The following is an 18,173-nucleotide window of genomic DNA, read 5'->3' as shown; positions in this document are numbered from 1 at the left end:
GAGGGAGAGGGAGAGAGAGAGAGAGAGAGAGAGAGAGAGAGAGAGAGAGAGAGAGAGAGACCGAGACCCCATAGGTAGGCAGGAAGGCAGACTGACTGACAGACAGACAGACAGACAGACAGACAGACAGACAGACAGACAGACAGATGATCATCAACCACGTAAAGCTGGAAAAGGCCACGGTGGCACTTGTGAACAGGCTCACACTTACAGCATGTCCATCACCCCAGAAATGGCTATAGAATGTAGTCTTACACAGGGGCTCTGCAGATACTCTGACAATCTTTAGTCAAAAACAATTCACATTTCATTCCACACTTTGATGGTATGTGGGGGCCATGTCTCAAGGGAGCACACAGCCATGAAGGGAGATACAAGAGTCTGTCTCCATGGTAGCATTTATTATGTTGGAAGGAGAATGAGACTTGTGAGAAATCTGGTGGAAACACACACAACACTATAAGGTGGATCAGAGGAGCCAGCTGACTTTGAATGGCAACAGATAATCCACTGAAATCTTATAAACAAAAATGTGGGGATTTTAAGAGAGATTGGGTCATAAAATATGTAGGATTGTATCACCTCCGTAAATCTGTGTCCCAAAATAGCAACTCGTGGTTAGAGGAACACAGTCAAGTGTGCAAAGACCTGCAATGTATTAGAAGGCTGTATGATGAAGTGCAAGAAGAGAATGCAACCGAGAAACAGAAGAGATTAAATAAGCAGGAGGGAGAGTGTGATGATGGCCCCACGATGTGCTGCAACCGAGGGCGATGATTAATACCCCCTGTAATCTGAGGTTAATACAAATAAGCACAACATGAGCCTTCCTCTCGTGCCGGGTCATTTGTCTTTCCCCAGGCATGGCCTGCAGTTGCAGGGCACAGAATTTTACTCACCTTTCTGTGCCTCCAATACTTCTCTCCCTGAGGTGGATGTCTCCAAGTCACCCTTTAAGATGAAAGCCATGTGACTGTCATTTACTAAAATTTGGTTGGTTTTTCTTCTAAGAATGGAAAGCAACATATCCTTCAAACCTTGCCCAGATGCCTCCCGCTTCTCCTACACAGCGGCTGCTCTCAAACCATGGATTAATAATGAATTAATGCGTCTTTCTCATCTTTCTTGACATCTGATGATCTAATCTTTCAGATAATTTACACAGAAAGTACTGGGCATGTGTGAATGCAGGTACTTATCTCAGCACTGTTCTATCCATGCCCTCTCAGTACTAAATACACTTAAATACTGAAGAAGCCATATGTGGAATAAACAAAACTGAGGTTCAAGTCTTACTTCACTACCAACTCCTTGGATTTGAGTCTTTCTTTTAGAAATTATCCATCCCTTTTCCCCTTTGCCTGGCATTCTGAAACCATTTGTTCTTAAGCAAATGAGCCAGACTAATATGTCTATAATTTGTTACATGTGAATGCATTACAGAAATTGGCAAACATGGTAAATTCAATTCCTGGTACTGGAAAAATCTCTTTAGAAAGTAGCTGTATCAAAACTACCTCCCACCGCCCTGGTTCCCTATAAACGTTTGTTTTCCACAGTGTGTAGTTTGTGAGTCTATGAGAAAGGCTTCCTGGATTACAGAGACCTTGATGACAAGACACTGGAAAAAGTCACTTATGTGGTGCAGGCAGTTTTGTTTTCTGCACACACAAGTGAATGCTGCTTCAAGCAAAGCTCCAGCTCCTCGCTACTGTGATCGAAGACAGTATTGAAAAGACATTTACTGTGCCTGTGGATTGATCTGGTCTCTTTAGTCTCGCTGTCATATCAGCTAGTATTTTTGTTTGTTTTTCTTAATCAATAAATTCTCGAACCTGGTTGATTTGGGCCATTGATTGTCACTTTTCTGTTATTTTTTTCCAAGTCCCTTCTTCATATTTGAGACTCGATTCAGGGGTTATTTTCAGAGAGGCCAATGCAATTTCCACAGATGTCAGAAAGTAGAATTACACCTTTAATATTTCACGGTTTCCAAGGTTCTGTACTCCATGGCATGGCCTGTGATATTTCTCCCATGGTACTGAAGGACAAAAATGTACTGTTACTACAGTAATAGATATGATTCCAATCTGCCATGGATAAACTCTTCCAGTGTTCTCAGAAGGTACCATAAGCTCTAGAAGTCCTAAATTGAAACTCTATCTTCTTTTATGCATTTTGCTTGGCAAAACATAAGTTCAGAAATCAGAAGGAACAGCAGCTACTTGTCTGAAGATAATTCTGGAATCGACTTGGTCTGCCTCCAGAAGGGACAATGGACATCCCTCAGTGCAACTAGGTTCCAGTTAGAACCAGCTCGCTTCTATTATGATCATAGAGACTATCTCAACTGGGCGCTCAGGGTTCCAAAGAATGAGGAGTTTGGTGCCATGAGGAAAGAAGAGCAGGGAAGCCACAGCACTGAGCATGCAAGCCCCTTCTTGTTGGGTAGCCTTTTCTCCCTTATTCTTTGCTCACACTCCATGTTGAAAAAAAAAAAAAGGTCATCTTTCTATTTGTCCACTTCCACGGTTATGGGTTATGAGTGCACATCATAAAAAAAAAAAAAGTTACCCATTTTTAACTGTTTCCAAACAGAAAAGTTTTATTTACTCTCTAACTCCCTCAATTCTCATTGTGATGATAACTAACTCTGAATAAGGTCAGCTGCCCCAGCAACTTATTAAAACTGGTGGCAGGGTTACCTACACAAATGAAAAGGAAGAAATTTCAGCTAATAGCTATCTAGACTTTTAATATGTAATTTAATTAAGCATGTATAATATCTGAATACTTAAACAAGTATGCCTCAACTCTCAAAGATGCAGTTTCTAAAATAGTAGCACTGGGGTTCTATTTTTACTAACTGTAGTCAGACTGAGCACACTACACAATTGTGTAGTGCTTGCTATTTGTTAACTGGCTGATAGATTTCACCTCCCAAGACCATTAATCAATATATCAAGGTATCTTCCATATCTCCCTTTAAGACAATTGTTTTGTCATTGTTGCAAGTTGAAGAATGACCCCTGCTCACCCATTTTACCTAGCAGGGCAGCTATGTCAATAGCAATCCCAGAAGAAAGTGCTTTTCTGCTTAGATTTATCCTATAAAATCCAATAGAATGATATATATATATATATATATATATATATATATATATATATACATACATATGCATTTTACACATATCACTTAATATTCTATGGGACTTTGTAATGCAGTGCGGTCTCTGGGCTCATATAAGCTTGACCTCAGGTCCTTTGTCTTATACTTTTAGACTCCTGTTTTTCTTTTGACTGGGGAATGTCTTGTCCTATAGAATTAATCTGAGAAGTAAAGTAGTCACTGAGGATCATTGGGCACAGACAAGGCATATGATTGACATGTTGCCTATTTGTTTTCCTATTCTGCTGTTTTTCTTCTCTAATGGGCATCACATGTACTTCAAAGTTAGCTCTAAAATCTCTGCTATCAGTAGAGGTCTACTTTAGAAGTAGAGAAGCTATTCTAACACACAGACCTTACAGGCCTTCCTATAGTCAACTGTGCTCCTGGGATAGGGAGTCCAATATTCCCAACCTAATAACTTCACACCAACATTCCCTTTAGTGGGACCTGTCTCAGTAATTCTGAATTCTGTGTTTTTCCCATAATCCCTGTAACCTAGACCTCAAGAACATGGTAACATGCATTTCTAATTGTCTACTCTATACTATGCTATAACATGAGCACTTCTGAAGGTTGGAGAAATTTATTAAGGAAACTAGCCAACTCACTTATGTATTAACAAAAATGAATAAATAAATTCATCAAGAAGCACATTTCCTTTTATTAAATGGATTTATTTCTGAAGTCAGAAAGTCCTGTTCTCGCAGATAAATAAGTCTTTCATCAGCCTGCAGGACTTCCAAAGCTACCATTTTCTGAGCACTATTAATTGCCTATACTTTAACTCCTCTTTTCACTGAATGAAATGTATTCAATTACAATTATTCCTCCCAAATTTAATTGTGCTCTTCTGTGCCCACAGCTATTGTAGCTCTTGACCTCCTGGTTTTTGCTTATTATTTCTTAGTTCTCCTGGTATTTGTAACTTCCAGTAAGGGCTTTCTGTAGATTTAATTAACTTGTTGGATCCTCCTTCTTCCAGATCATTAATGAAACTGCTAAGTGAGTCTGACCCCAGAGCTCAAGTCTGTGGTGCCTTGACTGTCCTTCAACCCCAATTAAGTATGGCATGGTGTTCCCTTTTCCTGTCTTGCCTTATTTACATTCCTTTGGTCATTTCCCTAACCACTGAAACTATCACCTCCAAATAATTAGAAATTATATTTCAAAGAAATTTAATGGAAAATAGCCCTCAATATTTTTCTTCAACTCAATTTTAGCATCCTTAGTAGAACGACAATTTATTCCCAGAACATTCTGAAAATTTAAAACAACAGTTCAAACACTTAACATCTTAAATAATGCTCTACTAGTGCTTGAAATTATGTTGATATTCTGTTTCCAAAGGCAATATATTCATCTTTTCATGTATTCTTTCCTAATATTTTAAGGAGTCATTGAGGTGGGATATTTATAAAATCTCATCCCTTCCCTTGGCCTTATTAAACCTTCTCAAAGAGGAAACATTTGTACTCTCTGATTATTTTCAAAGGAATAATATAAATCATCAGTGTTCTTTAGGACTTTTCCTTTGGGGGGGTCAAACACAATTTTGGAAGTGAGAGCCTGGCTTCTGATTGAAGTCACTGGGTTAAATATGCATACCTAACTCTGCTTTCTCCTTCAAACACTAAGAACTACATAGTACAAAATAAATCAAAAGGTCTGAGGCCTCAAAGGCAAAGCACACAGGAGAGGACACGAGGGCAACGTAATTTCGGAAACCAGAAAAGAGATTGATGAGTGTTAATTCAACTGGAAGACGTAATAAAAATAGCTCAGAGCCCAACTGAGGAAAAAGCCCAAAGCCTCCTCCTGCTTTACACCTTGGGTCCCAGAATGGATGGTGCTTTATCTTAGCAACCACAAACAATAGTGAGGCTAACTGAGGAAACTTAACTTGAAATTAGATTAAAAGGCAGTTCCTCAGAGTTTTTGTTCACCCCAGCCCATCCCCTGCCTCTCTCAACACAGCAGATGCTACAGCACTGTTCTCAGCATAGGGTACCACAAATCCAGATGGATGAGAGCAGAAGTACCATGGCACAGAGGGGTACCAAGTGAAAATTTATAGACCGAACTTTTCAACTCTCGCCGTTTGCAGCCTAGTTGTCTCTAGGCATACCAGCAACCACATTTAATGCATCTAGGAATTTAATCACTTCCTTCCAGGGTTATAGGCGATTAATCTTTGTAAAATCTGTGGATCACCATGCCACACAGAATAAATGAGTTTAAAATAAACATTTTTAATGCTTCTATGTAAAAGATGGGCAGGTAGGTAGGGATGCCTGAGAAAAAGGAAAGATGCCCAAGAAAAGCAAAGATGCCTGAGAAAAAGCAAAGTGACAGGAAAAGGTGTCCTTATAAAGTTGATCCTAGGAAGGAATCATGAAACAAAAACTCTTCCCATTACCACCAAACGTCAAACAAAACAAAACAAACCACTAGATAGAAAAGCCTTTAATCCATGACAAACAGCATAGTAAAAGTTAGTAACTTAGTAAGTAGAAAGGTAAGATAGAGGGAAAAGTCCCCACCACACTCACAAAATAATAAAATACTAAGAAGGAGGGATGAGAACGTTGAATCATACAGAAGTAGTAGAATAACTAAAAACGCAATCTAGCAAGTGTGTTCCAGACTCGAAGATCTAGTTACTGCTTTCTCTAAATGGAAAAGACACACAGAACTCCCCTCTACTACCCCGAGAGTAGCCCTCCTCCTCAAATAGAGAAAGGGGAAATCTGGTGATGGGGTAGAGCAGAGGAAACTACTTCTGTGTAACCTGTTTAAAGAGAGGAATTTGAGCAGAAGAAAAAAGAGAAATAGTTTCATAAATTCACAAATTGATAGAACAGCTGAAGTCAGAAGGAGGAGGAGGAGGAGGAGGAAGAAGAAGAAGAAGAAGAAGAAGAAGAAGAAGAAGAAGAAGAAGAAGAAGAAGAAGAAGAAGAAGAAGAAGAAGAAGAAGAAGAAGAAGAAGAAGAAGAAGAAGAAGAAGAAGAAGAAGACAGCTGAGTTGGAGCCCTGTGACTACCATGAAAAAGGAAGCCAATGCCTTATTCCAAAGCATACTGGACACTGAGTTCTTAAGAAGGAGCTGTTCAACAAGATTCCCAAATAAAACCAGATGAAGCATTCAAAGTGCCAATGTACAAGTCAGAACACTGAAACCCAAGAAACATCTAAATGAAGGAGACATGACTTCTGATCATGTGACCTCAAGGCAGATGGGATAAAGCAGATGGTTTTTACTCTAGAACTTAGGAACGTCAATTCACAAAGGACAAAGCCTTTAAAATGAGTAAGAAAACCAGAAACATAGGAGGAAAGTCTACATAGATGGAAAGATCAACAAGAAAACTGAAGTTGAAAATATATAGAAATAAAGGGGGAAACAACCTCAGTGAGCCAAGGAAAATGCACAGAAGAAACCAACTGCCACTGATATGCTTGACGGGAGAGAGTGAGGACATCACAGGTGGAGAACAGGGAGGGAGGCATGTCCAACCATCTGTAAAGAGAAAAGCTACACAATCATCACAGCAGTGTTCAAGAGTTGGGGATATGATCAAAAAATCAAACCTAAGAATCTATGAGACAGAAGAAGGAGCTGTGATACATGTATAGACAGTCTACACAATGAAACTAGAAAAAAGAATTTTCCAAATCTAGCGTGAGAAAAGAACATTCAAGCAAAAGAAGCATTAAAAAAAAAAAAAAGAAATGATCACAGAAGAACCTGTTACTGCCATGTTATAGTCAAGATGTTATATGAACAAAACAAGATAATATAAGGTGAACACATCAGAATAGTAACTGATCTCTCATAGCAATCCTTAAAGTCAGGAAAACATGGATTGTGGTCCCTAGAGGCAGAATGTTTGGATAAGACCAGAGAGGGGCCTTTGGAGAAGGAGATAATGCCCTACTTTTAATATTTAAAACATATTGAGTTGTAACATTCCAACTAAAAGTAACTATAGTTATTTAAAGAACTATGAAAGGAAATCTAATATAGTTATTAATTACTTGAATTAACCCCCAACTCTGTGGAGAAAGAAAGAATAGTTCCACTAATTTAAGAGAAGAATGGGAGCTGTGGAAACAGCTTAGTTGGCAAAGGCTTGCCAGGAATGCACGAAGTCCCAGGTTTAGTCTTCAAAACAGGGTAAACTGGGCATAAAGATGCTTATCTGCCATTCCAGATCTCTGGATGCAAGAGGATCAGAAGTTCAAGGCCATCATCAGCTATAGTATTTGGGCAGCCTGAAGTATATGAGATGCCACGTTAAAATAAATAAATCCATTGAGCTATATACTTATATTTTGTGTAACTCACAATCCTTTGTATGTTTCAGTAAAATTTTGTAATATTTTATAAAATTTTCTATTTTCTTTTTTGCCTCTTTCTGCATCTAGGATTATAAACTTTGAGAATAAGTATATCACTTACCAAAAATTTGCTGTTAAAACTCTGAAAATAGTTATGAAATCTGAGATGATAGAAATGATAGATATCTGAACAGAAGAAAAATGAAGAATTGTCAAGAATACTTTAATAGTGCAAAAAGTAGAGCCAAAAAATCGACAGAAATTGCATGATATGCTATAGATATACACACCAATCCCATTTGTGTGATTTCCAACTAGTTAACCTCTTCAACCCTCAGTTCTCTCATTTATTAAACAAGAATGACAACGATATTCCTCTTTTCGACTATTTAAGCACATACACAATGGCTGGCACACAGCCACCTCCAGAATATCAGCTGTTGATGAGTCTTAGAATAAGAATTAAGAAAAGGTTTGCTGCTTAGGCAACTAGCACATAGGTGCCTGGTAAGTACTTTTTTTCAGTGAGTGTGACACTGATATCATGAATATCATGACACATGGAGGCATTTTCTCAATTGAAGTTCCTTCCTCTCAGATGACTATCCAGTGTCAAGTTGACATAAACTATCCAGCACAGATTTTACACGGATTTCAAACACTGGGTTAAATGGTTTGAGTGACCAATGAAAAAGATAAACAGGTGGATTTAGTACCTCAGCATAGAGAATGTGAAAGAACAAGAAAGAATGTAAGAGAATAAATTTGTTTTGAATTATCAGGGACTTTCAACAACCAGACATTCCTATTATTGGATATTACATATATTCATGATAAATATTTAAGCCTGTATATCTTGTAGGCAAAGAGAGAAAGTGCAAAGAAAAGCTCAGATATCTGAAAACATACACTGATTGAGAGTAGTTTAAAACGGTCTAAACTTTCAGACTTAAGAAGAGGAAGAGATAAAGCTAGAGAGTGAGGCAAAGATTTAATCACACAGGTCTTTATGTAACATGGTATAAAATTTGACACTTACCTTTTAAGGACTAGGGAGGTCAGGAAAGATTTTCATAGCAAGTCATCCTTTAATACAATAATCTTCTAGGATCTCTCCTCATGAACTCCATCTATTTGGTTAAAACTGTGTCCATCCAGAGATAAATTTGAGGTCTCTGTTTAACTGGATGCTATAATAAAACCACCGTACCTCATGGCATCAGAAACTGCTTATCATTTCAACCAACACCAGGAGGAATGCATAGATCTTGCTCTTTGATCCATCCTATTTTGGACCAAACTGTACACTTTTCTAACCAATGAATCTTATTAGAATAGAGTGAAGCAAGTCCTGAGTTATATTCATTCTAGATCTAGCTTGAAGCTTCAGAGATTTTTTTTTCTACATGATCTATATAGTGTGGTACATGTTCTTAGACACAAAGGCTTACAAGGATGTGCTAAGGTAAGTTAGTAACTCTGGGATCTGGGTGGTCACAGGGTCACAGAAAGCTACCTTGCTTTCTGTTTAGCCAGTACCCTTCACGTCACAGTGGTGTTTGTACTTTCCAGAACAAAGGATTAAAAATGAGACTCTGAAACAAACTCTTGACTTTCACAGTTCAGTAGTACAGGCTTGCCTTGTGGGAGGCAAGCACTGCCTGCCTCCTAAACAGCTATTATTTTTCTGCATGCAGCCTAGACAGGGTAATTCCTAATAGCCTTCATTTATTTTATGGTGAATGTCAATCTGTTAAAATGATTGGCTCCTTTCTGAACAGCAAAGGTGCTAACAGCTTTACAGAAATTTGGCTGACAATGCCACCAGAAACAGTCGCAAACTCTAGACTCTTTTTTCAGTATCCCAATGGCATTCTCCACCCTCATCCTTACTATGATGCATTCTGTCTAAGGCAACCTTTACATGCAATTCGTGTTGGAGTTATAATTTGGGAAATCCAGCATCAGGCACTTGCGGACCAACAGGAGAACTTCCTTGGATAAAGACTATTTGCCAAGATCTCACTTTCAGTACGAAAAGAATTTCCCTTTAAAACCCATCCCAGGGTAGGATTGGGGATAGGAGGTTTCAAGAACACCTAGAAGCATTCTCCAGATGACAAGGTACATAGCACCTGGTAGCTCATGCTGGTCTAGAAGTCTCAGGGCCTGCCCCCAGTACACTGCAGGACAAAGGAGAAGTTAAACCTTGGCATATGGTTCTCTGCACTTGGACTAAGTTTGAGGTGAAGGTCATATATCTGCCTTGAAAATCATCCTAATTGCGTGTCAGTCTGACAGGGCCACCAAGCCACTAATAGGCAGAGAAATAGAATTTCTGTAGATAAAGGATTCAAGTTGGAGACTTCTTGTGATCTAGGGCTCACTCCAAAGCCCTGAACTTTTGCCTTCCAACTTCTTGCATTCTAAAAAAAAAAAAAAAAAAAAAAAACCAACAAAACCCCAAAACACACAAACCACAACAACTCCACTGAGTCTATTTAGTGTTGTCTCTGTGGCCCTGGGACCATTAATTGGTCCATGTGGAGATTTCCAGGGAAGGCATCCCTGAAGAAAATTGACTCTCCCTTCCCTAGCTACCATTAATTCCCAATGGTTTCTCAACTAGGTGGTGGAACATCATAAGCCCAACCCCTATCCATGCTGGGTTTCTGGCTGGCTTGATTCTGTTCAAGTCTCTTGGATACCACAGCTGCTGTGAATCCGTATGTCATTGTGCTGTAATATCTGTAAAAATGTTCTGCTATAGACATCTACTCCCTGTGTCCTTTTCCAAGGGGATACCATAGTTTTGTGTAGAAAGATTGATATAAAAGTCCCATTTACAGCTGATCGGAGAAGTTTGTTTTATTCTCTGTGTGTTGTCTAGTTCTGGGATTCTGTAGAGATAACCAGCTACTGTAAAAACAAACTTCTCTGATGAGGGTTGAGGGATGCAATAATCTGTGGGGATAGAGATAAAAAGGTCAAGGGGCAGATTAATACTATGCTCATTTAGCAGAATAATAGGACCTATTAGAATTATGGTCCTTTTCGTCTATATAAATCTCCATATTGACATGAAACTAAATCATGCCAAATGCATAAAGAAGAAATACCCAAAGAGTAAATTTAAAAATATAACGGGTCCAGGAAAGAACAGGGACAAAATGAAAACTTGATGTTTAACAAACCCACCCCAACAGAAATGAAGTGGAGAACTATTGATCTTTGTGTTACATACAAATGGAGTCTGTCATTTTACCCATTGCAGATAACATTGTATTTAAAAGAACAACTTTAGCAACCAAAGCAAGTGTACTTGAATTTTGAGAGGGTATATATCAAAAGCATTGAATAAAAACAGTAACTTTAGGATTCAGAGAAACATGTATAAATATAACTGGCTCAAGTAAGCCCATGTAGCTCTGCAACAAAACAAATAGAAGATTTGGTGCAATTGAGCCACAGGCTCATACAGAGTACCAGCCTGCTGCCATTGGCTCTCTGATTCTCATGAAAGCAGAAATTCTCAGGAGCCAATAGACTTGATGCTCATGATGAGTAACAGGAAAAAAAAAATTTAGCCCAGAGAGGACAGACTTGCAATGATCTCTACACAACTCATCCAGACCACTGTGCACAATTAATTGGAAAAGCATGCATTTGATCCTTTCTTTGAAGAATCCCACAGAACAGTAGCCAGGATTAAATGGGTGAATGTGCTCAGAGAAACACCACATACAGAAGATTTTTACATTAACGGATCTTTTCCATGGGAGATGCTTTGAGAATTCAAGCATGTGGAATTGCTGGTTCCAACTTGAATATTTATCTAAAGAGAAAGGACTTGCCTAGAAACATTTCCTTTCTGTCTCTGGTCCTGATTTTCTTCTATAACCACACTTTGCTGTGCTTCACCTCAGAGGCAGAAGAATAAGGAGTACTTCAAATATCCACTATAGTATATGGAAAATAGGATAAAGGGATGATTGATGGAGCAAAAGGATCCTCAGTAACTTCCCGGGACTGCTACTGACCCTTGGCCCTACTGTGTAGAAATGCTCCCTTCAGTGGTTTGTAATCTTAAAATATGTAGTAGGTATTTAGATGAAATTTTGAAGTACCCAGTGCTTCTCAGTGGAAATGCAAATTTGTGGAGCCACGCTTCCTGTTCCAGTTCCCCTAGTCTGGGGGAAGTGATTCAGAAATATATTTTTAATTTCTTTTCTGATGTTCTTACTTGTTTGAAATGTGTTGATATCACATCCACTCCCTGTAGTGTTCTCTTATTCTCTTATCCTCTTATACACTACCAGCCACAGCTTCCTCTGGGATCTGGGTGGTCACAGGGTCACAGAAAGCTACCTTGCTTTCTGTTTATTCCCATTCTACTATTCCCATTCTACTCCCATGACTTCGGTTGTATATGTGCAGGATTGCTGCAGATAGACACAGACTCGTATGCTCGTGACCGCAACTGCCTGCTGTATCTAGAAGACAGGGTTTCTACCTCCTCTCCATCATCTGGCTCTAGCATGATTCTACCCCTTTATCCTCAATACTCTTTGATCCTTGGGTGGGAATGGATTGATGCATTTTTTTGTTGGTTTGTTTTAGGCAAAATTTATTTCTTCATGTTCTACAATTTATTTTTACTCAAAATATTGAACTGCATTTAAATATTTAATTTATTATTTTATTGCATAAAACACACTCTAAAACCTCTTACTACTTATGAATATTTGCCATTCATACAGTTTAGTGAAAGTGCTAGTTAAACTTTAGGAGTTAGGCATTGTATTCTTTACACAATAAACATTTAACATCGAATATTATTTATATTATTGAGTACTATAATTTATATTAGGTCTTACTTTCCTGTTTTATTTCCATGTCTCCTTAATGCTGACCTCTAAACGAACTATCTATATTTTTACAAGAATACCCATCACAGGCTATGAGATGCAACTTGAAGAATACTTTTAGTTTTGGCTATTTGCAAATGTTATTGACCCCAGATCAGTCTTAGATTGTCATCCAGATAAATGGGAGTGACAATATCTACCTCATGGTAGTAATCAACTTTAATCCAAGCAATCCGGAGGCAGAGGCAGATAGGTCACTCTGAATTGAAGGCCAGCCTGGTCTATATTGTGAATTTCAAGCCAGCTAAATCTGTATCGCAAGACCTAGTCTAAAAAAGAAAAAAGAAAAAACCCATCTCTTTATAATGTTTGTTTCTAGCATCTAAATACCCACTGAAAAAGTTTAGCATCATTAGTATATAGAGACGGCACTGCATTAGCAATGGTATCTACACCTTCATGATGCTCATCACCATCCTCTCCGGGTTCAGGACATAACGTGGTTCTAGATAAAACCTAAAAATCCCGTCTCTTTTTTCCTTTAAAATATAATTCAAATTAAATGTATTTCAAGAGCTGTTATCCCTAGAAATTCCTAGCCTCCATAAGACAAGTCTGCCAGGATGCTCAGGCAATCTGGCAATTAAAAAAAAAAAAGATAAGCCAATTAATTATTATTATTTAATAAATGCTAGGTGGTTTGTTGCTAAGATCAAAAAATGTGGGGACAATGGCACAGTCTGTCATTGAGTCCCTTACTGAATATTCAATGTAGTTAAATTTGGACTTCTTTTTAAAGGGTTAGTATGCAAAGGTACAGAATAGACAGTGAAATGTAACCTATTGGCCAGAGTGAAGAAAAGGACATTTTTGTGTGTGTTTTATTTTTTCAAGACAGAGTTCCACTGTATAGTTATGAATGGCCAGAAGCTCTCTATATAGATCAGGCTGGCCTCCAACTCAGAAATCTATCTACCTCTGCTTCCCACCCATGCTGAGATTAAAGGTGGGTGTTACTATCCCCAGCAAATGACCTCATTTAAAAAAAATCCATGACATGAATTCAGAAGCTTTTAAGCAAAAAGGAAATAAGACAGTATCTATTATTATCTCTAGCATTTGATAAGTATACCCTGACTAATACCTGACTAATAAGGCTACATAGAGCATCATACCCATTTTCCTAATCTATGATGTGATATCCAGACTCAGGAAAGCACAATGCATCTCAGAAAAAAGCATGGCAAAAACAAATAGATGTTTACTTGTGCATCCTAGTGCAAAATACTACAAGTTTCTCATGTGCACAGTTAGGGTATTCCCAATCACCAGGTGGACTAGACTTCGCTAAACAGTGCCACGTGTGAATGCCACATTTAATGTGAACAAAAAGGTGCATAAGTGGAAACATACTGATATTAACTGCCTTATAATATTAAGTTCATGAATGATAATGTTCCCAATAAACCAATATTGGAATAAAATCCTAAGCACACTAATAATCCTGCTGCCAGAATTATTTAACATGCTTTTATGCAAAGACCAGTGCTGCTCATTCAGGTTCTGTCGACACAGCAGATTGTAATAACTCCGGTAGTTTTGTGAACAGCTACTGGGTTGATGATAAGTAGGGCAGGTCAGTTCATCATGCCTTATCTCTAATTAGTACTGAATAAAAACACAGGGCAAATTACAGCAGAGAAAAGGCTTGACCTGGCTAAGCGAGATACATTGGAGGGAGGGTGGGTAAGATTCTATGTCCAGAAAGAAAAAGCCCATTACACAATACAGTCATCAAAATGGACCAGCTTTGGAAAGTCTACTATCAAAATGTGTTAAGTCAGCTCACAGAAACCCCTAAGGGAAACAGCTTTTATGTATTCTCTTTGACTTACTTCCCCTACCTACACACACCTGAAAAATAGGTCAGATTCATCTTACCTTTCTCACAGTGGCTTCCTGTGAATCCAGAAGGACAGACACATTTGTTAGGAGCCACACAGGTACCTCCATATCTGCAACCTTCTTCACAGAATGCTGTAATGGAAGCAAAGACTTTGTTTAGTTAACATAATCTAGATCACACACACACACACACACACACACACACACAAAACACAGACACATACAGACACACACAATATAAGTTAATGTGTGTGTGTGTGTGTGTGTGTGTGTGTGTGTGTGTATGCATACCATCCCAGGGAATACACCTTTGTATTGGCATATTCAAGTTTTTCTATGTACATAATGTAATAACTATAGCAATGTTTCCACTGCTTTATATGAAGTTAACTGAAATCATTGATTTAAGGTGTTGCACTTGAACCTGACATGTGCTAAGTGAGAGCTGGCATTGGCAGAAGGTTCTTCTGCCATCTTTATTGATTTATTTGAAATCATCTGAGACAAATAGCTCAAAAGTGAAAGGTGAGATTGAGAGCAAAGACTTTTTAATATCTGGTGTCTTAGAACCTATTTTTCCCAATAAGTATCATTTATATTATCTTTTATATGACACTATATTCTTTACTTTTTTCAAAAATGTTTGGTGCTTGATACATTTTTTTTTGTAAAACAATAAAAGTAATGAATCATTGACTCGTGAACATTTAAGCTGGCTCCAGTATTTTGCCTCCATTATTAACCCATTATTCTCATAGCTAAAATGTTGAGCTTATCCCAAATGCTTGATTTAGGAAAATTATCTGAATGTGAAAATGCCTTGAAAGGCTGTAGACTTAATTTCCACATTTTGGTAAGTCTTACAAATCTACCCCACCACATCTAACACCCTTAATGTTAATTGTACATGTGATACAACAGGAAATAACCTATGACGAGAATTCTTTTTTTATTATTATTATTTTCTTTATTTACATTTCAGATGCTATCCCGAAAGTTTCCTATACCCCTCTCCCCACCTCTGCTCCCCTACCCACCCACTCCCACTACTTGGCCCAGGCCTTGCCTTGTGCTGGGTCATATAAAGGTTGCAAGACCAAGGGGCCTCTCTTCCCAATGATGGCCGAATAGGCCATCTTCTGCTACATATGCAGCTAGAGACACAAACTCAGGGGGTACTGGTTAGTTCATATTGTTGTTCCACCTACAGGGTTGTATGATGAGAATTCTAATGAGGAAACTCCTACAGCAGACTGCCCTGTGGGCTTTTCTATAAGATAGTACATTAATTGCTAATTGATATAAAATGATCTAGTCCAGTGTGGGTCCTGCAATCCTCCAGACAGGGGAACCTAAAGAGTACAACAGAAAAGGAAGCTAGCTGAATAAAAGCAAGCAGCCAAAGACCCTTCGATTTGATCTCTCTTTACACAAACAGTAGGTGGATTAGCTTTTGAAGCTCAGCCATGCCTTGACTTCCAACAGAAGTATGACTTGGAACTGTGGGCCCTTTGCCAACTTACATTGCTTTTCATTGGGATGTTTTATCACTGAAATGGAAATGAAACCCAGATTTTTACCCCCAAATGTTTCCCAGCTGAGGGAGGCTGGAGGTCTCTAGTAATGAATCCAGAGCAAAGCAGCTCTCACAACTACGCCTTCACACGCAGTTAACACGCTAACACAACCCACTCCACCGTGAGGCTCTGTAGTTAAGATGCTTTTGCTCATTGTTGTGCTCCAATCTCAGCATGTGTCCCCTGGTTATAGAAGATACTTGCTGGATGGCCTATTCTCCACTCTGCAGGTTGCTCTGATAGGAAAGTTCCCACCCCTGTAATTCTGCATCATTTCCATCCAGGATAAGCCACTGAAGGGTGTTACCATAATACCTATCATGTGATCTGTTGACTAATACAGTCATTGAAATTTGCTATTAATGAAGCTGATTGAGACAGTTAAGACTGAGTTATTTGTACTCATATGAGAGCTGCACGCACAAGAGTTTTAAATTTTAATTGTAGTAAGAAAATGTCACCCTGGAAAAATGTCCTGGCCGTATGTTGCCATCATTGCTTAATTAATATGAGTCTAGCTATAAAAAGCCACAGGGTGTGTTTAGATAGCTGAGAATGAGCCAAAGAGGTAGAACTTATCACAATGTTGCTGCTTTCCACATCATTTACTATCTCTCGGGTAAATTCATATTCTACAGATTCAGCAATTAATTTTGAGCTGCTTTCTGTGCTGGAGGAGAGTGCAGACCTTGGAATTGAAGGACTATTTTCTACTCTACAGCATCTTACCATGCTGATACTAAATAAATAAATAAATAAATAAATAAACAAATAAAATACAGAAAGAAAGAAAGAAAAAAAGAAAGAAAGAAAGAAAGAAGAAAGAAAGAAAGAAAAAAAGAAAGAAAGAAAGAAAGAAAGAAAGAAAGAAAGAAAGAAAGAAAGAAAGAAAGAAAGAAAGAAAGAAAGAAAGAGAGTAATGAAAGATTTAGGCAAAATATGCTTTGGTGTATCCATCAAGGAACCTATATGCATCTTGAGAAACCACATGGTGTAAGCTCTTGTGAGTGGCATGTTCAGTGATGTATTTAAAGTATATCACAGTAACATAAGAGTTTTTCTGCAGAGTAGGAGTGACAAAGGGAAGCAGGTGACAGACTTCAGGAGGTGGCAAAAGATGGCATGACTAGAAGGAGAATGTTCAGCTTGACTTTCCTTAGTATACAGACAGATGTTACCTAGGACCTACAGACCATGTTAAAAGCTGAGAATGTATGTGTTTCTGGTTTTATATAAAACCATCTCTTACACAAAGATAATAATATGAGAATCTGTGAGGGGCATGTGAGGCTTTTGGGACAATCTGTGAATATGTAAAGAGCTCTATGATGATGAGATGAGTTTGTATTATAAAGGACTTTACCTAGATTTTTTTACTTTGCATAGTTATATAAAATTAGTTGGTAGCAGCGTCATGGCAACTATGAAGTACAGCCTGGTATCAAAACATTAAAAATCTTCCTGGAAGCTACAAGATTCAACAGTTAAGAGAAATGACTGTTAGCCTAGATCTACGTTCAATTTCCAGCATCTACATAGTGATTCACAAACATCTGTAACTCCAGTTCCCAGGGTATCTGGTGCCCACTTCTGTCCTCCAATACATGCCCATGGTGCTCAGACATACACACAAAGAAATCACACATATACATAAAATAAAATAATAAGATATTTAAGGACATTTAAAAAATAGACCAGTCTTACAAACATTTACCAATACATGTTGATGATAATAATATGGAAATATCTTAGAGTTGTTATTGTTTTAATATAAAAATGTTCACAATGAGACTCAGAAACCAAGACTACATTGTCACTCCCTGGCAGAGCTATGGCTCAAGCTAACAGCTTTATCTATAAAAACCTATGGTCTTTCATTTGTCACGGTGCATGTTAACCTGTAATCCCATGCTCAGAAAGACAACTTTATTCTTTCTTAAATAGTTCCATAATAGCTAAAGAATTTGATTAAAATTCAAACACAAAATATCACCAAATATCATAATACTTAATAAATATTCAGTTCATTTAGCTACTTGGTACTACATTTTTGTCTGTCTGCTTACATCTCATAGATCTAGGCACATAGCAATTTTAAAAGAAATTTATCTGGAGTAGGAAAGGAAATGATTGCCCCCTTGTTCATTAGACAAAAAGAGAAAAAAAGTAAAACAAAACTAAGTGTTTTTTTTTTTTTTTTTTTTCAAAAAGGCTTTTTGTTATGTCATCCAAAACATAACTACTTCGGGGAAATCAAGATCAACCCTATGTTTTTTTGTTTTTGTTTTTGTTTTTTGTTTTTTTTGTTTTGAA

General features: G+C 37.9%; 1 protein-coding gene across 1 annotated transcript in view; it reads right to left on the bottom strand.

Moving 5' to 3' along the window:
• Positions 1-18,173, bottom strand: part of Nell1 (neural EGFL like 1) — an 827,697-nt gene that overhangs the window by 158,980 nt on the left and 650,544 nt on the right. The window contains exon 15 of the mRNA XM_021189273.2: positions 14,320-14,415. Coding sequence (XP_021044932.1) covers positions 14,320-14,415 — 96 coding nt within the window. The remainder of the gene's footprint in view (positions 1-14,319; positions 14,416-18,173) is intronic.

The sequence above is a fragment of the Mus pahari genome, chromosome 1, assembly GCF_900095145.1.
Source record: "Mus pahari chromosome 1, PAHARI_EIJ_v1.1, whole genome shotgun sequence".
Lineage (NCBI taxonomy): Eukaryota > Metazoa > Chordata > Mammalia > Rodentia > Muridae > Mus > Mus pahari.
The sequence above is the reverse complement of the archived record's forward strand: the minus strand, read 5'-3'. Positions and strand labels throughout refer to the sequence as shown.